This window comes from Saccopteryx leptura, chromosome 2 (assembly GCF_036850995.1).
Source record: "Saccopteryx leptura isolate mSacLep1 chromosome 2, mSacLep1_pri_phased_curated, whole genome shotgun sequence".
Lineage (NCBI taxonomy): Eukaryota > Metazoa > Chordata > Mammalia > Chiroptera > Emballonuridae > Saccopteryx > Saccopteryx leptura.
This window is the reverse complement of record NC_089504.1, coordinates 291,589,224-291,609,273: the sequence shown is the minus strand read 5'-3', so window position 1 is coordinate 291,609,273 and position 20,050 is coordinate 291,589,224. Positions and strand designations below refer to the sequence as shown.

At 37.6% G+C, this 20,050-nt stretch overlaps 1 protein-coding gene across 2 annotated transcripts in view; it reads left to right on the top strand.

Moving 5' to 3' along the window:
- TMEM168 (transmembrane protein 168) overlaps nucleotides 1–18,190 on the top strand; it is a 49,892-nt gene extending 31,702 nt beyond the window's left edge. For both annotated transcript variants that reach the window (XM_066362503.1, XM_066362504.1), the window contains exons 3-5: nucleotides 4,542–4,684; nucleotides 7,621–7,895; nucleotides 15,868–18,190. In XM_066362503.1, coding sequence (XP_066218600.1) covers nucleotides 4,542–4,684; nucleotides 7,621–7,895; nucleotides 15,868–16,415 — 966 coding nt within the window. In that variant the 3' untranslated portion in view covers nucleotides 16,416–18,190. The remainder of the gene's footprint in view (nucleotides 1–4,541; nucleotides 4,685–7,620; nucleotides 7,896–15,867) is intronic.
- Nucleotides 18,191–20,050: the final 1,860 nt, after the last annotated feature.

Sequence of the window (20,050 nt, the reverse complement as noted above, 5' to 3'; positions counted from 1 at the left end):
TTCTGTTTCATTGATCTATGTCTGTTTTTATGCCAATGTCATGCTGTTTTGATTACTATGGCTTTGTGTTATAGTTTGATATCAGGTGGCATGATACTTCTAACTCTGTTCTTTGGTTTGTTTGGTTTTTTCCCTAAGATTGTTGTAGCTATTCTGGGTCTTTTGTGGTTCTATATAAATTTTTGAATTACTTGTTTTAGTTTTGCCTCCACTGTAGTCTTGAATCCCTCAAAGTTGTTCATGAAGGTTAGAATCAATTCTTTTGATTCTTGTTAACGCTGATATTTTTACCTCTTTCCATGAGTTTTCTTAAAGGCATCTAGAATGGTAAATCCTTTTTAGAAGGTTTTTAATCTACTTTGGATTCATCTGAGGAATCACTATCAATAGCCACTATAGTCTTAGAAAATTTATTTCATAAATAGTAAGTTTTAACAGCTGAAATTACTCCTTGAGTCATGAGCTGCAGAATGGATGTTGTATTAGCAGGCATGAAAACAATATTTATTTCATTGTACAGCTCCATTAGAGCTCTTGAGTGACCAGGTACATGCCAATGAGCAGTAATGTTTTGAAAGGATTGTTTTTTCTGAGCAATAGGTCTCAACAGTGGGCTTAAAACATTCAGAAATTCATGTTGTAAACAGGTGTGCTATCATCCAGGCTCTGTTGTTTCAGTTATAGAGCACAGGCAAAATAGATTTAACACAATTCTTGAAGTTTCTAGGATTTGAAGGGTGGAAAATGAGCACTTATGTCCACTTAAAGTCAGCCCTAACGAGAATTCTTCGAAGCCAGGAATTAACTTCTCCCTAGCAATGAAAGTCCTGAGTGGTATCTTCCAATATGAGAGGTTGTTTCTTCTACATTGAAAATCTGCTGTGTAGTGTGGCCACCTTCATTATCTTAGCCAGATCGCTGGATAGCCTGCTGCAACTTCTGCATCAGCACTTGCTGCTTCATCTTGCTCGTGGATGTTATGAAAATGGCTCCTTTCCTTAAATCTCACAAACCAGCTTCTGCTAGCAGCTTTTTTTTTTTTCAGCTTCTTCATCTCTCAGCCTTCACTGAATTGAGGAAAGTTCGGGCCTTCATCTGGATTAGGCTGTTTGGCACAAGCGGCCTAGCTTTTGCCTATTTTTGCTTTTACTATGCCTTCCTCACTGAGCATGAATCATTTTTAGCTTTTGATTTAAAGTGGAAAACACACTACTCTTCTTTTCACTGAAACACTTGGAGGGAGGCCATTGTAGGGTTATTAATTGAGCTAATTTCAGTATTGTATCAGAGAGAATAGGAGGCCCTAGGGGAGGAGAGAGATGGAGGAACAGTCAAAACGACATTTATTAAGTTCACCGTTTTATATGGGTACAGTCTATGGCCCCCCAAAAAACAATTAAAATAGTAACATCAAAGTTCATTTATCACAGAGCAGGATAGGAAATATAGAGATATTGAAAAAGTTGGAAATATTCTGAGAATTACCTACAGAGACATGAAGTGAGCAAATACTGTTAGAAAAAAAGGCTTGGCCCTGGCCGGTTGGCTCAGCGGTAGAGCATCGGCCTGGCGTGCGGGGGACCCGGGTTCGATTCCCGGCCAGGGCACATAGGAGAGGCGCCCATTTACTTCTCCATCCCCCCCTCCTTCCTCTCTGTCTCTCTCTTCCCCTCCCGCAGCTAAGGCTCCATTGGAGCAAAGATGGCCCAGGCGCTGGGGATGGCTCCTTGGCCTCTGCCCCAGGCGCTAGAGTGGCTCTGGTCGCGGCAGAGCGATGCCCCGGAGGGGCAGAGCATCGCCCCCTGGTGGGCAGAGCGTCGCCCCTGGTGGGCGTGCCGGGTGGATCCCGGTTGGGCGCATGCGGGAGTCTGTCTGTCTCTCACCGTTTCCAGCTTCAGAAAAATACAAAAAAAAAAAAAAAGGCTCGGAAGCACTCTCCCTCCTGGGAGCACACCTTTCTTCCCTCTGTGCGTCTCCTGAACTCTAAGGGTCCCCATGAGTCTTACAACCAGGGGAGTAGCAGCTCTCTCTGAGCCAGCCTGCTGAACCTGTCTCCAAGGCCCCCTTATCTGACATTCCAGTAAGCCAAAGCGACACCGCCTAGGCATTTCTTCCCTGGACCATTTCTGAGGAGCCAGAGCAGCCCCACTTAGGCTCTGTCCTAATCCCTTCCTTGTTTCACTGTCCTCAGCTTTAGTAAATGTGCTCTGAAATTTTATTTAAAAAATGGCACTGATAGACTTGCTCAACTGTAAGGTTGCCATAAGCTTTCAATTTGTAAAAAAAACAAACAGTATCTGGAAAGCACAGTAAAGCGAAGCACAATACAATTTGTTATGACTGTATATACAATACAACCAACAGAAGACTTTTATCTAAAACATGTTAAAAGAAAAACAAACTTGTAAGTCAATAATAATGTTAGCCCTGGCCCTGGTCCAGCAGCTAGTTAGTTGGTAACCATTAGAGCATTGTCCCAATACTCTAAAGGTTGCAGGTTCGATTCCTGGTCAGGGCACATAAAAGAAACAATCAATGAATGTATGAAAAGGAATCTTAAATAGCAATAATAGGTAATCAGCTAATTAAGATTTTATCAGATGACAGGAATGCCATTTGGTCTCAAATGATTTTTAGAGTTATGCTAATCGGCTTACAGTATGTTTTAAATTGAACATTATATAAGCCCACTTAAGTAAAAAATATATATATTTATATTTGAGAATATAGTGCATGAAATGTGGAAATATTTTTAAAAGTTAGAAACTGTATTATTGATGGTACTTGGAATAATTTTAATGACATCTTTTTTACTTATTTGTATTTTATTAATGTTTCTAAATTGAGCATATACTATATTATCTATGTAACTGGCATTATGTTTATTTTTCCATTATGAGAATCAGCTTTCTTTTCTTTTTCTGTTTTGCTGAATTCTGATCAAATGAACCACCATATAGTGTTAGAAAAATGTGTGTTCACGCACATAAGCACATGACTGTGTATTATGTGCCTAATAACACACTATGCAATAGTGTCAGTAGTGGAAGGATCAGGACTGTCATTCCTACATTTCTTTTCACTTAAATGGGTCCTTTAATTTTATTTTATTCTCCTTTTTTGCAGTTACTACCTAATCTTGTCTCCTCCTTTTTTTTTTTTTTTTTTTTTTTTTTTTTTTTTTTTTTTTTTTTTTTTTTTACAGAGACAGAGAGAGAGAGGGATAGATAGGGCAGGCAGAGATGAGAAGCATCTATCATCAGTTTTTCATTGAGGCACCTTAGTTGTTCAATGATTGCTTTCTCATATGTGCCTTGACTACTGGCCTTCAGCAGACTGAGTAACCCCTTGCTGGAGCCAGTGACCTTGGATCCAAGCTGGTGAGCTTTTGCTCAAACCAGATGACCCACGCTCAAGCTGGTGACCTCGGGGTCTCGAACCTGGGTCCTTGGCATCCCAGTTCGACGCTCTATCCACTGTGCCACCGCCTGATCAGGCAAATTTTTTTTTCTGTTTTGTTTTTGGGATGTGTATATGTTTTTCATTTATTTATTTATTTATTTATTACGGTTTTAAATTTAGTTCATAGAGAGTAAAGCTTTTCAAAGGAAAACTATTAATAGTTTAATTAAATATAAGGATTGAATTCATTTTGATAGACTTAACGATCTTTAAAATTTTGTTTTTTTAATTTCTGGACTTCATAAAAAGAACACTTCCTAAAATATTTTTTCTGATAAAGTAAACGAGTGTGTTATGTGAAAAATAATTTAGAGCATGTGGGTTTTAACAGAAAAGGATTTGTTTTCTGACTTTTTCTCAGTTATATTAAAACTGGTTATGTTCTTGTGAGTTTTTCTGTTTGGTTTTTTTTCTTTGTAAAGTGAGAAGCGGGGAGGCAGAAGAGAGACAGACTCCCGCATGCACCCAACCAGGATCCACCTGGCAAGCCCGCTAGGTGGTGTTCTGCCCATCTGGGGCGTTGCTCCGGTTTGCAACCAGAGCCATTCTAGTGAGTGAGGCAGAGGCCATGGAGCCATCCTCAGTGCCCGGGCCAACTCGGCTCCAATGGAGCCTTGGCTGCAGGAAGGGAAGAGAGAAACAGAAAGGAAGGAGAGGGGGAGGGGTAGAGAAGCAGATGGGTGCTTTTCCTGTGTGCCCTGGCCGGGAATTGGACGCAGGAACTTCCACATACCTGGCTGACCACTGAGCCAACCGGCCAGAGTCAAAACTGGTTATATTTTTGTTCTGGTTTGGTTTTTTTTACTTTAAGTAGAATGTTATCTGACAAAAAAATATGTGCTGTATTTGCTTTGCCACAATTGCCACAAACCTTAGAGGTAAGTATGGTATAGGATTTGTTGCTCATCCACATATTCTTGTCTGCTCCAGCTTATAATTGTTTTTAGATCATTTAATTATCCTTTTCTTTTTGGAAGTAGTGGCCAAAAATGTAAGTAAATATGTGTGTATGTACATATACATATGCACACATAAATGCAGTCACACTATATAAACATAATGTTTTAAATTTCTTTTAGCCAACAAATGGAATCTTCTTGAGCATGTTTCTAATTGTTTTGCCATTGGAATCCATGGCTCATGGGCTCTTCCATGAATTGGGTAATTGTTTAGGAGGAACATCTGTTGGATATGCTATTGTTATTCCTACCAACTTCTGCAGGTACAGTAATCTAGAATATAGTAATTAGTAGTAACTATATATTTGACTCTTTTTAACATTTTCTTAATATTTGTGTGACAATAAATATAAAATATAGCTCATTTTTTCAAAACTAACATTTTGTTAAATATACAATTTTTATCCCAAATGTTTAAAAGTATTTACACTCAGTAATATAGTTTTCAAGGTTCTATTTAAATTTTTTTAATAAATGTGATTAACTTATATTTTAGCCAGAAATCAGAAAATATGGATGAATTTTCTTAGGAAACATCCTATACTTTCTTTAGAAAGGGATATCTTGTTTAAGAAAATGTCCTGTGAAACAACATGGTAAAATAGAATAGAATGTGTACTGAACCTGGGAGTACTAAGTCCTATCCATAGCTGTCACCTTAGGCACATCATAACTTCTACGAACTTTAGTGTCTGTATCTAAAGTGCAAATGGCAATACCCATTCACCCATCTCAAAGGAATGTTATGAAGAGCTAATGAGAATATGAATATAAAAATACTCTTCCACTGGAAAATGTCATACAAATATAGTACCAGGAATTCAAAAGATTGTCAGTGTATATGTATATATGTAAATAGACATTTGGTATGAATATAAATATATATATTTGATTGTAGTTTTATTTTAAAACATTTTTTATCCTAAGTATGTGGTATACCTGTCTGAATCTGTAAATAAAAAATTAGTTCTTTGCCATTAATTAATTCTGATAGGCAAGTACCGTACTTGCCTTGGAGTGAGGGAAACTTGAAATCAAAAAGTTTTTATCTGATTTCAAATATTTCATGTAAAAACACCAAACAGACTGTCTGACCTATGGTAGTGCAGTGGATTAAGCATCGACCTGGAATGCTGAGGTCACCAGTTTGAAACCCTAGGTTTGCCCGGTCAAGGCACATATGGGAAGCAGCTACTAAGAATTGTTGTTTTCTACTTATCCTCTCTGCCTCTTTCTCTCTGTTTCTCTACTCTCTAAAAACATCAATAAAAATAAAATCTTTTTATTTTTATTTTAATTCAGTTAGAGGAGGGGAGGTAGAGACAGACTCCCACCCGTGCCCCAACTGGGATCTACCTAGCAAGCCCACCAGGGGGCAATGCTCTGTCCATCTGGGGTGTTGCTCCATTGCTCGGCAGTCGAGCTCTTCTTAGTGCCTGAGGCAGAGGCCATAGAGCTGTCCTTAGCACCCAGGAAATAAAATATTTTTTAAAAAACTCTTAAAACCCCAAAACACCAAATGGATTATTTATATTAAATATTTTTCTCCATGTTAAAGGCTTAATAAAAGTTGGAGATTCTCATGAGAAGTAAAATAGATTTAGAAGGGTCCCATAAAGTGAGATGTGATAACTCTGCAGAAAGAGTGTGTGGAAAAAGCAATTTGCATGGTTAGGTTTTTATTCCATTATCATTTTTGTTTATGCTTTTTTTTTTTTTTTTACTTTTTTATGACTGTTAAATGATATAAGTATGGAATCAAATGTTTAATTCTTGTAATAAAAACTAAAATCTTATTTGAAGTTACAATATTTATGAAGCAAAATGTAAAGTTTTCAAAACTTCTGGTAGAAATTTCTTTTCTGGATAGGATTGATGATTCCCACCGTCCCACCCCCCACCCCTCTATATCAATAATATTTTGATTCTGCTAGTTGCAGGACTTGATTTATCATGTTTACTAGAGTATCACTTTACAGTTGTTTCAGGGGCTGATCTGGTTCCTCAATTGGTGTTCAGTAGGATATGGCAATGGATCTATATTTTAATAATTGTTTTAAAATGGCATTTACTAATAGGTAATTTTTTTCTGTAATTTATGCACCTTATTTTAGTAAAACTTGATTTGTAAAGACTCCTTTTAAATATAAAAATGAAATATATGATTTAAAATATTGTTTTCATACTTTTTTTTTCCTCAAGAAAGAAAAGTTTTCATAATAGTCTCACATCTGTTTTTGAAACCCATTGACGGTAAAATTAGTATAATTTGCTTTTAATTTTTATATAACTGTTATTGTTAAGTGTTTCACAGACACAGAAGGGCAGGGGAGAGAGAGAGAAGCATTCATTCATTGTTCCACTTAGTTGTGCATTCATTGCTTGCTTCCTGTATGTGCCCTGACTAGGGATCAAACCCACAACTTTGCCATTTTGCTATGACGCTCTAACGACGGAGCTAACTGGCCAGGGCAGTATAATTTTGTTTTTAAAATGTCTTGTTCAATACTAATTTTTTTTTTTTTTTCATTTTTCTGAAGCTGGAAACAGGGAGAGACAGTCAGACAGACTCCCGCATGCACCCGACCGGGATCCACCCGGCACGCCCACCAGGGGCGACGCTCTGCCCACCAGGGGGCGATGCTCTGCCCATCCTGGGCATCGCCATGTTGCGACCAGAGCCACTCTAGCGCCTGAGGCAGAGGCCACAGAGCCATCCCCAGCGCCCGGGCCATCTTTGCTCCAATGGAGCCTTGGCTGCGGGAGGGGAAGAGAGAGACAGAGAGGGAAAGAGAAGCAAATGGGCGCTTCTCCTGTGTGCCCTGGCCGGGAATCGAACCCGAGTCCTCCGCACGCTAGGCCGACGCTCTACCGCTGAGCCAACCGGCCAGGGCTCAATACTAATTTTTTGATGAGAATATCTGAGTAAAGAACATAGAGTTTCTTGACTGCATTTGGAGATACTATTCTCCTACCTTTATGTTTGTTTATTGCTTTATTGATAAGAAATATAATTTTTAGAAACTAGGCTTTGATTTTGAAAGCTTAGTTCTTAGCATCCAGAATTTCAGAAAAGATGGCTTTTTCTCAAAATGCTGCCATTTAGTTAGCAACTATTAGGATTTTTAAGTAATTATCAATATGAGAAAAAATGAATACTTCTTAAATCCCAAAATAATCTTTTTTTCTCTTTCTTCAGTCCTGATGGCCAGCCAACACTTCTTCCGCCGGAACATGTACAGGAGTTAAATTTGAGGTCTACTGGCATGCTCAATGCTATCCAAAGATTTTTCGCGTATCATATGATTGAGACCTATGGATGTGACTATTCCACAAGTGGACTGTCTTTTGATACTCTACATTCCAAACTGAAAGCTTTTCTTGAACTTCGGACTGTGGATGGACCTAGACATGATACTTATGTTCTGTATTACAGTGGGCACACCCATAGCACTGGAGAGTGGGCTCTTGCAGGTAAAGTCACTTCTTGGCAATTTCAAAGTTGTGAAAATGCACTTGATATAGAAATCTGTCCACACTGAAACATTAAATTGTCAAAGTTCTCAATTTTCTACTTTATGTTCACCAAGTATACATATGACTTTTTTTCTTTTCTCTAGCTCAGTGGTCCCCAAACCTTGGGCCGGGGACCGGTACTGGTCTGTGGGCCATTTGGTACCAGTCCGCAGAGAAAAAATAAATAATTTACATTATTTTGGTTTTATTTATATATATTTAAGTCTGAACGATGTTTTATTTTTAAAAAATGACCAGATTCCCTCTGTTACATCCGTCTAGGACTCATTCTTGACGCTTGTCTCAGTCACGTGATACATTTATCCATCCCACCCTAAAGGCCAGTCCATGAAAATATTTTCTAACATTAAACCGGTCTGTGGCCAAAAAAAGGTTGGGGACCACTGCTCTAGCTTACCTATATAGCATAATTTTAGTAATCTCCAAAGGTTTTGAGAATTATGTCTTATATTTATTGAAAGAAAAAAATTGAACTGATTTTAGACTTTGATAATCATTTTCCCTTTAAAGTATTTTCAGAATTATTAAATACAGTAACAGTTTTCAGAAGCTGATTAATTTGACTAGTGCTTTTAAGTCCTTCAGTGTTATAGATGCTGACTTTAATAGTATTTTACACATTCAATTTTATTTAATTTAGAATGCTCAACAGAAATTTGTTTATTTGTATTTGCTGAAGTGAGAAGCAGGGAGGCAGAGAGACAGACTCCCACATGTGCCCAACCAGGACACCCGGCAAGCCCACTGGGGGTGATGTTCTGCCCGTCTGGGACTGCAATCGGAGCCATTCTAGTGCCTTTAGTGCCTGAGGCAGTGGCCATGGAGCTATCCTCAGCACCCAGGCCAACTTTGCTCCAGTGGAGCTTTGGCTGTGGGAAGGGAAGAGAGAGACAGAGAGAAAGGAGAGGGAAAAGGGTGGAGAAGCAGGTGGGTGCTTCTCCTGTGTGCCCTGGCTAGGAATCGAACCTGTGACGTTCATACACCTGGCCGATGCTCTACCATTGAGCCAACCGGCCAGGGCCCTCAACAGAATTTTAAACAGAAGATGATGTAATATGATAAACACTTAGGTCAGGAGACCTTGGTTTGGGTCCTAATTTGTAACAATAGTGTTATTTTAGGCAAGTTAACTTTTCTTGGCTTCAGTTCTCTCTTCTGTAAAATGAAGGGGTAATGTTAAAGCCACCTCCCAAGGGAGAAATGAGATCTCTCTGTATATTATATGTAAATGTGTTGCTCTCATCAACTAGAATAAGACATTCTGTAAGTTAAGGGCTTTGTTTATTAATTACTTGCTTAGCACCTAGAACAGAGTCTGGCACATAGTAGAGGACCCATAAATAATTAGTAGATGGATAAAATCATCAGATGAATCATTAAAAAGGGTAATTTTCTTATTTTAAATTAGAAATACATCTTTTTGGTATAATTATATCTTGCTTTTTTTCATAAAATCTTACATTTATACCAAGGACACATACAAAACATAAAATAGTAGAAATAGATATTCAGATAAGAAAAATATAAACAGAAGTAGAGAAGGACAGAGGCAGAGTTGCCAATATACAAGTTCCAGAAGGAAGGAAATAAACTTTATGGTTATGTAGACATGATTTTAAACAACCATGGTCTTAGTAATTTCATGCCAGATGTGTAACCAGGGCTTTATAATAAAGAAAAATATTTTTGTAATATATTGTTTCTGTGAGTAAATATTGAACAAATTAATGGCTGATTAGGAATGACGGTGAGCTAACGTTTACTGGGCACATTTAAAGCACAGCTACTTTTTTTTTCTTAATTTAGAAAATTAACAGGGTGACATTGATCAATAAGAGTACATAGGGCCTGACCAGGTGGTGGCGCAGTGGATAGAGCGTCAGACTGGGATGCGGAGGACCCAGGTTCGAGACCCCGAGGTCGCCAGCTTGAGCGCAGGCTCATCCGGTTTGAGCAAAGCTCACCAGCTTGGACCCAAGGTCACTGGCTTGAGCAAGGGGTTACTCGGTCTGCTGTAGCCCCACGGTCAAGGCACATATTAGAAAGTAATCAATGAACAGCTAAGGTGTCACAACGAAAAACTGATGATTGATGCTTCTCATCTCCATTCCTGTCTGTCTGTTCCTATCTGTCTGTCCCTGTCTGTCCCTCTCTCTGACTCTGTCTCTGTAAAAAAAAAAAGTGCATAGGTTTCAGGTAGCTCAGCGGTAACTCAGTTTCTATAGCATTTGAACTGTTGATAATGTTGTATACCCGTCACCCAAAGTCAAATCATTTTCTGTCACCATATATATGTATTTGTCCCTCAAATAATCAAGATAATATTTTAATGTAGCACAGCTACTGTCCTTGGTATTTTGTACACACTAGAGTTAATCTTTACCTGATATCCTTTGAGGTAAATACTGTCAGCTCTGTCATTCCCATTTTTCAAAGGAGAAAATGAAAGCTGAAAGTGGTTACATCACTTATCTATTGCTCATACTACTGCTAGTGAGGAACCATGATTCAAGCTCAGATAAGCCTGACTCCTAAAGTGTATTTTTTCCCCAGTGTACCAAGTTGCCTCCAAAGGCAAAAAACATGAAGATAGGGAAATGGCATATTCTGGCTTGTAGATGTTTTTGTTAGCATGATTGATCTGTTTTCAAAACATTAGAATGTAGAAGGTAGTCAACTTAAAAACTGCTTGAGGCGCTGGCTGGTCGCCTAGTGGATAGAGCATCGGCCCGACATATGGACGTCTTAGGTTTGATTTCCAGTCAGATCACACAAGAGAAGCAATCATTTGCTTCTATACCCCATCATCTCTCCCTTCTCTACCTCTTCCCATCCTGCAGCCAGTGGGCTCAATTGGTTCGAGCATCACCCCAGGGCACTGAGGATAGCTTGGTTGGTGGTTGATCCCAGCAAGTCAGCCTCAGACACTAAAAATAGGTTAGTTGATTTCAGCATCAACCCCAGATGGATTGATCCCCAGACAGGTTGCCAGGTGGATTCCAGTCAGGGCGCATACGGGAGTCCATCTCACTATCTCCCCTCCTCTCTCTTAAAAAAAGAATAGAAAAAAGATGACTTCAGAAATAAATTTTAGATGATCATTTTACTAATATATATATATTTTTAATTTTTTAATTGATAGAGGAAGAGAAGCAGGAAAAGGGAGAGAGAAGCATCAACTGGCTGTTTCACCTAGCTCCACTTAGCTGTACACCCATTGATTGTTTCTCCTATGTGCCCTGAACAGGGATCAAACCTGCAACATCAGTGTACTGGACAACACTTTATTAACTGAGCCACTAGGCCAGACCCTAGTTACTTATATCAACTTTTTTTCTAGGAAAAGTAAATAGACACCAAAATAAATACTGTATACCGTATTTCCCCATGTATAAGACGCACCTTAATTTTGGGGCCCAAAATTTAAAAAAAAAATTAATTACATAAAGTTATTGAACTCAAGTTTTATTCATCGTAAAATTCATACAATTCCTCATCCACACAAAAAAGCGGGAAGTGCAAGTAACAAAATCTACAACCACTGTATAAGACATACCCAGTTGTTAGACCCTGAATTTTTTTGGGAAAAGGTGTGTCTTATACATGGGGAAATATGGTATATCGATCTTGTTAAATTTTTATTCACTATCAGGAGTAATTTGTGAAAACTTAAGAACTCTAATGTAGGGGTTTATTTTAAGTAACTGTCTAGCAATTACATTCTGGAACATTATCTTTATAATTTTTTTGAAGTATATCACCACTAAGTTTTCCATTATGGATTTCCCCTGTTAGCCAAGAAGATTTATTCCTACATGTATTACTCTGCATGTCAGAGACTTTATTATCAAAAGCAAAAAAGAAAGGGTAACAATGGAGAGACATGGCTTGACACAGCCCTAAAGAGGGGTAGGTTTTGTCCAGAATTCAGCAACTGCATACTCTCACAGCTTGAGGCATCTGGCCCACTTGCTGGTAATTAGGTTGCACCAGGCCTAGAGGCTGAGCGCTCTGTGCATTCAGTTCTTGCCCTAGCCTGCTCCAGACATAGCCCTCAATGGCTGATTCTACCTCAGATATAATATTGGATACCCGTTCTCTGAAGAAGATGCTTTAATCCATTATAAAGCAAGTGACAAAGAGCTCTAAGCTCTGAGAATTTTTTTTTTTTTTAGAGACAGGACAGGAGAGAGGTGAGAAGCATCAACCCGTAGTTGCATCACTTTAGTTGTTCATTAATTGCTTCTCATGTATACCTTGATGGGAGGCTCCAGTGGAGCCAGTGACTGCTTGCTCGAGCCAGCGACCTTGGGCTCAAGCTGGTGACCTTCGGCTTCAGCCAGTGACCATGGGGTCATGTCTATGATCCCACACTCAAGCTGCCAACCCCACACTTAAGCCAGATAAGCCTGTGCTCAAGCCAGGCAATCTCAGGTTTTCTGTTGTTTTATTTATTGGGGTTTTTTTTTTTTTTTGTATTTCTCTGAAGTTAGAAGCAGGGAGGCAGTCAGACTCCTGCATGCACCTGACCAGGATCCACCTGGCATGCCCACCAGGGGGTGATGCTCTGCCCATCTGGGGCATTGCTCCATTGCGGCCGGAGCCATTCTAGCACCTGAGGCGGAGGCCATGGAGCCGTCCTCAGCGCCCGGGCCAACTTTGATCCAATGGAGCCTTGGCTGTGGGAGGGGAAGAGAGAGATAGAGGGGGAAGGGTGGAGAAGCAGATGGGCACTTCTCCTGTGTGCCCTGACCGGGAATCGAACACAGGACTTCCACACTCCAGGCCAACGCTCTACCACTGAGTCAACCGGCCAGGGCCCGATCTCGGGTTTTTTAACCTGGGACCTCAGTGCCCCAGGTCAGTGCTCGACTGGTCCAGCTAAGGTCTAAGAATTTTTTAATAGTTACCTTTCTAAAAATCTTTAAAACAAGAAATATCATCACTGGATTTTTCTTGAGTTAACAAATTAGGAGCAGGTCCAGAGCTAAATATCACTGTGAGAAAGAGAATCTCTATTGGCCCTTTATCCCATACCTTTACTAATAGTACTACTTAGAATATGTAGTAGTCTTCTTACATTTGTGGGGTTTTATAATATGGAATCTGGTATTTTTTACTCTTTTTTTGAGGTAATGATGAGAGAAATACAGCGTGGGACAAAAGTAGGTTTACAGTTGTGAATACACAAAAAAGTTTATTCTTTTATTATTTTCTTAATTATTGTATTATTTTCCATAGGAACAACTGAAAACGTACTTGTGCCCCACTTTGTAAATGAAAAATATGTAGACAATCTGTAAAGCACTTTATCACAGACTAACAAAGCCTTTAAAATGCAATCTCAATTACTTGAACTGCATGAAATGGCTGTTACCTAAGGTAAATGTAGTACGTTGTATCTGGGCCAAAAATGAATTTTCTCCAGTTCATAGGAGAAAGCAGAGCAAAACAAAATAAGAGAAGATAAATTAAAAGGTTTTAATGCTGCTTTAAGTCTTGATAATATCTGAAGAGCATATATATGAGATAATTAGTGTAGAATATGCTGAAGAATATTTATTCAAATAGTTGTAGAAGGCAAGTTAGGTAGTGATGTTTTGTGGTAGATGGAATTTGTATAATAGATGTAATTTATGTCATCCTCTGATCTCTAGAGAAATGTAATAGAATTGGCAATAATGAAGTTATGTCACCATTTTTGCAAAGGTAAATATCAGAAAGTATCTGTGATGCAAAACACTAGTAATGTGTGGAGGCCATGTGTTGAAATAATGTCTCTGAAATGATATGCATGTGTAAGACCAACTCATAAAGCAAGTTTTTCATTGTCAGAGCTAATGAATAAAAAAATTAATTATTCATAAAGAATGTAATATACCCTGGCTTCAGAGGTTATATTACTAATAGGATGTGAACTATAAAGGATTCTTTCTCACTCTAGTATTGTCATTTTGATAGTTTAGAAAAGAGGATGGTTGCTCTTGTTATAAATGTATGTTTTGAAGTTAAGTTTTGGATCTTGTGCTAGTAAATTGTAGCATATTAAAATGTTTTCCTAATTCTAAAAGTAACATACTCAATTTAAAAAACTTGGAAAATATAAAAACCACCTGAAATCTAAACACTCAGCAATAACCAGTTGTTATTTTTAACACTTCTATGTCATACTTGTTCCTCATTTCATAAATAATTCTCTTATTATTAAAATTTCTTTATAAATATCACTATACTATAAAGCTCCTTCATAAGGTTTTACCATAATTTATTGTTTGTTAACTGATTGTTTCAGATTTTATACTCTCTTAGCAGAGAAAAGATCTTTCTATGTAATTTTTTGCCCCAATATTTGCTCTTTCCTTAGGATAAATATCTAGAATTGGGACAATTGATACAGTGTACCATTGAGACAGAGCCACGACTGGGGTGAGGTGATGGCACTTGTCTCGTCCACTTACCAAAAATCAAATAATCAAGATAATATTTTAATGTAGCATATTTAAAAATTAAAATTAATGCAAAAACTACCCACAAAGAACCAGATGGAAAGCCTCTTAGCTATAAGACAGGTTTTAAGGTTAAATTTATTTACTTTACACCTTTTTCAGTAAACTATTTTTAATTCTTTGTTGTTTTTCAGGGATAAAACTGATTTAAAAATAAATTTATTGTAAACTCATTCTTAGCAAAAAAGAGTTTCTTTTACACTTAGTAGCTATCTATATACGAGTGGTGTACAACAGGGTTGACAGACCCTCTGTAAAGGACCAGGCATTTTCACTCTGTGGGCCATAATGTCCCTGTTGCAACTACTCAGCTCTGCCAATGTAGTTGAAAGCAGCCATAGACAATGCAAATGAGTGTTATTTATGGAAACAATGATATGAAATAAAATTTCATATACCATATTTTTCGCTCCATAAGACGCACCTCATCATAAGACACACCTAGGGTTTTAAGGAGGAAAATAAGAAAACAAAATATTCTGAACCAATGGTGTGTTAAAATATTTAATAAAATACCATATTTTTCACTCCATAAGACACACAGGCATTTTTCCTCTCCACTTTGGGGGGGGGGGTGCATCTTATGGAGCAAAAAATATGGTAATTTCTCATATCACAAAATATCTTTTTAAAATGTTTTTCAACCATGTAAAAATGTAACTTCAATTATCAGCTTTCAGTCTATACTATAATAGGTAATGGGCTGGACTTAGACCATCAGCCATATTTGCTACTTTTGATGTAAAATATAAGCTTTCCTTCATAATTTTGTTTCATCAAATTTAAGCATATAAAACTATTTTAATTTATTATAGTATCTTTTTTCTTTTTTAAGTGAGAGGTGGAGAGGTGGAGAGACTCCTGCATACTTTCTGTCCAGTATCCACCCAGCAAGCCCCACTAGGGGGTGATATTTGCCCATTTGGGGTGTTGCACTCTTGCTCGGCAACTGAGCCATTTTAGCGCCTGAGGCAAGGCCAGGTGCCATCCTTAGCGCCAGGGGCCAACTTGCTCGAATGAGCCATGGCTGCGGGGGGGAGAGGTGGGGAAATCATGGAGAAGCGGATGGTCACTTATCCTATGTGCCCTGACTGGGAATTGAACCAGGATTTCCACACGCCACACGCTAGTCGATGGTACTGCTAAGCCAACTGGTCAGGGCAATATACCTCATTTTTTGTGAGTACCAAGGTTAATTGGTTTTGTTATATTCTATTTACCTGAAGTTGAAAGTTTGTTTTATTAAAAACCTTCTGAAAAGATATTTTGAAAGGAAGGCTCTATTTTTCTATTAACACATTTAATTCCAAGAATTTAAAGAAAATACACTTAAGACAAAAGGGTATTCTTATTGAGAGGCTTCAGAAATTATTACTCTATTGAATTTTTTCATTTGTTTATAGGTGGAGACATCCTACGCCTTGACACACTTTTAGAATGGTGGAGAGAAAAGAATGGTTCCTTCTGTTCCCGACTTATTATTGTATTAGACTCTGAGAATTCAACCCCTTGGGTGAAAGAAGTAAGAAAAATCAATGACCAATACATAGCAGTACAAGGAGCAGAGATGATTAAGACAATAGATATTGAAGAAGCTGACCCACCACAGCTGGGTGACTTTACAAAAGACTGGGTAGAATATAACTGCAACTCCAATAATAACATCTGCTGGACTGAGAAGGGACGCACAGTGAAAGCAGTATATGGTGTATCAAAACAGTGGAGTGACTACACTCTGCACTTGCCAACGGGAAGTGATGTGGCCAAGCACTGGATGTTACACTTTCCTCGTATTACATATCCACTAGTACATTTGGCAAATTGGTTGTGTGGTCTGAACCTTTTTTGGATCTGCCAAAGTTGTTTTAGGTGCTTGAAGAGATTAAAAATGAGTTGGTTTCTTCCTACTGTGCTGGACACAGGACAAGGCTTCAAACTTGTCAAATCATAATTTGGAAGCCAAAGTAGAATATTATTGAGAGTTCATACTACCAGTTACCACTAATTTGCTTTTGCTTTTTCTTTTTTTTTTTTGTACATTTTTATTTGTGAAAAATATCCTGCTACTTCTGTAGCTGCTCTAACTTTGTCTTTTCTCAAGTAATTATGGTATGTATGGTGTTTGGAATAACTATTCTTTTATACTAAAAGTATCTAGAGATTCAAAAATTCTGACTGTAAAAGCGTAAGAGATGTTAAAATAACAGTGCACTTTGAGAAATGTTTGCATTAGAAAGAAAATATTTGTGCTCTGCAGTATAACCAGTGAAGAATTTTTTATGCCTTATTTTCAAGGCATAGATTAGAGGATGTAGACCAATTTGTTTACTATTGTAAGAAAACTACGAATTTGCTTACAGAAGATTATTTTTGTGAACAGTAGGTTTGAGTCCAAGACTATTTGAAGAATTACAGACTCTCTTTTAAGAGAGAAATAAAGAAGTCTACCTGAAATGAATGCAGAATTTGCTTATAGTCCTTCATATGCAGATGTCTTGGTTGTGACCTGTTACCAATATAGCAGAGAAGCCCAAATCACTGTTTAGGTCAAAACTTTTTTACTGCAGGTAACGATATGAGGCTAGAACCTAAAAGTTGCTCCTTCTTGAATTGTTAGGGGCCTTGAATTGTTAGTACTGGCAATATAAAAGTCTCAGGGTAACTTTTTTTTTTTAATGAACAATGTTTTCAGCTACAAATTTCTTCCAAATAAATTTTCTTCCCTTTTGAACAGTAATCTTGGCCCTGGCTGGTTTGCTCAGCATTGACCCAGTGTGTGGATGCCCCGGGTTCAATTTCCAGTCAGGGCACACAGGAGAAGCGGCCATCTGCTTCTCCACCCATCCCCCTCTTCCTCCTCTATCTCCCCCTCACCCCCAGCCATGGCTCGTTGGAGCAAGTTGGCCCCAGGCACTGAGGATGGCTCCGTGTCTTCCTCCTCCAGTGCTGAGCAATGGAGCAAAAGCCCCAGATGGGTAGAGAGAGCATTGCTCCATAGGGGGACTTGCCGGGTGGATCCTGGTCAGGGCACATGCGGAATCTACCTATTTCCTGCTTCTCACTTAAGTAAAATAAAAAAGAAAAGCAATCTTGTAAATTTGGCAATTTCTTGAATTAGACTATTTTCAGTATTCAGAAATTATTTTAATCTCTATAATGTTCAAGTTCTAAAGTTCCACAATGAACATTATTTTTCAAATCTCCGTTAACAGTTTTTTTTTAACTGAAGGTGAAAGGATTGGAAACAGGTCATCTTTTTTTCTTGTATACATGTATTATGTAAAAATGTATTCATATTAATTTTAAGCATAATGGTGTGGTTGTAATTTTTAAAACTTAATTCAGTGTTTTATATGATGAAAGCAAGCACTGACCACGGTATTTTCTAAGAGGTAATATACCTCCTATTTCCTTCTGGTAATCCTTACATCCTGAATTTTTATCTGTGGGAAATAAGAAGGGAATATAATTAAATTGGGGAATAACCTAATCTTTGTTTAAATGGTGTCACTTCCCACCATTAAAGCCATTATTCCAACCTCAGAGAGATGAAATAATTTCTCTACCACTTTCTCTCTGGTGACTTGAAAACCGAAGTTTTAGGAAGAGGTCACTAAGCATCAGGGAACTTGTATCTATGCAGCATTGTTACAGTCTGATTGTTTCTGTGTTTTGAATATGATTTTCCTAATGCTTTAAATAAAGTTTTGTTAAAAATTAAATTTTCATGTAATGTGCAAGTAACAGTTATTGAGTATTTTAGTATAATACAAGTGATCATCAAAAAATGCCTATGCATTTGAGTTCATGGTTGGTAGTGGGTTGATTTGAAATTTTCTTGGTTAAGTATATCAGTATCATCCAAATGAAATAGTATAGTGTTTTGTTACTATTCAGAAATAGTATAACAGAAAAGCCAAATGTTGAAATTATGAGCTTATAGTTACAAAAACAATTAACGTTAAGTAAAATCCCCTTTTAAATTTCTGAGCCAATATTGAGCAAATTAAGCATTACTAAAGCATATCTCTTTTAAGAAAGTCAAATGTAAAGGCATATTCTGCATTCTATATCTAGTATTAAGATAGTACTAAAAATTATATTCAAAATGTAGTAAATACTTTTATAACCGCAAAACTTATGTTTTGGCATGTTTTCTCTGAAAGTATGAACCACAAAAATTCTGGGCTAAAAATGTGACTTGATCCAATTTATTAACCAAAACATCAGGCAACATCTCTCCACTTTCATGAATTCTTCTACCCAAACAAACAAAAACACTGTAAGTGAGTCTTCGGAGATCGTACCCTAAATTAAGCTGCCAGTTTTAAAACAGTCAATAACTGATAGTTTATAGAAAGAATACTATGGAAGGATAAATTTATTGGTTACTTTTACCTAAAGATTAAAAAACAGATCTGACTTATAGCTTTCATTTTATATGTCATATATTTAGGATGGAGTTACTTGAAGTAATAGGAATTATTTTAGGGCAAAACTCTCATAATGTTTACTTAATTTGTTTTGTTACATGATACCTTGCTAAAACCACAAAAGCACTACCTTCTAAAAACATCTTTTTAAAAAATGTACCATGCCTGACCAGGTGGTGGCGCAGTGGATAGAGCATCGGACTGGGATACGGAAGGACCCAGGTTCAAGACCCCGAAGTCGCCAGCTTGAGCACGGGCTCATCTGGTTTGAGCAGAAGCTCACCAGCTTGGACCCAAGGTCACTGGCTCAAGCAAGGGGTCACTCAGTCTGCTGAAGGCCCACGATCAAGGCATATATGAGCAAGCAATCAATGAACAACTAAGGTGTCGCAACGAAAAACTAATAATTGATGCTTCTCATCTCTTTCCATTCCTGTCTGTCCCTATCTGTCCCTCTCTCTGACTCTCTCTTTGTCTCTGTAAAAACCGTATTTTTTGCTCCATAAGATGCATGGGCATTTTCCTCTCCACTTTTGGGGGGCGGGAGTACATCTTATGGAGCAAAAAATATGGTACATTGTCAAGTAGTAAATGAAGATTTCAAGTTCTTTCTCTTTCTATAACTGAATTTCAGTTATGCTTTTGTTTTAGTTTACTTTGGCTCAACTCTTTCTCCTTGGGACACTTGGATTTATCTTTGCATAGTTTCTATCTTGCTCTTCTTAATAAATACAAGTATACAGAAAAGGCCTTTTTTCAGACCAGTGTTTTCATAAGTTCCATACTTTGAAAAGATTATATTGTTAATTAAAATGCATTTATATTTAATGCATAGATTTTTTGAATGAGATATTTATTAGGATTCATTTGCAACTGTATTTGTATTTTGTGGCTTAAATATGTATTCTTTCACATTTAGAGCTTAGTGTCTTTTAAAGTAATGTTCTGCATTACCTTTCCACAGGTAGGTAATATTATGTATGCTAGAAGAAAATGATTTTGATTTTAAGAGTGTGATTAGGTATATTTCATAGAAAATGTTCAAAGGACTTATATCTGTATATTTAAATGTCTCTTTTGGAAACTACTAGACTGGCATCTATTTTGGGCAGAGGCTTACATATCTCAGTATTTCTGGTACACAATTACCAGA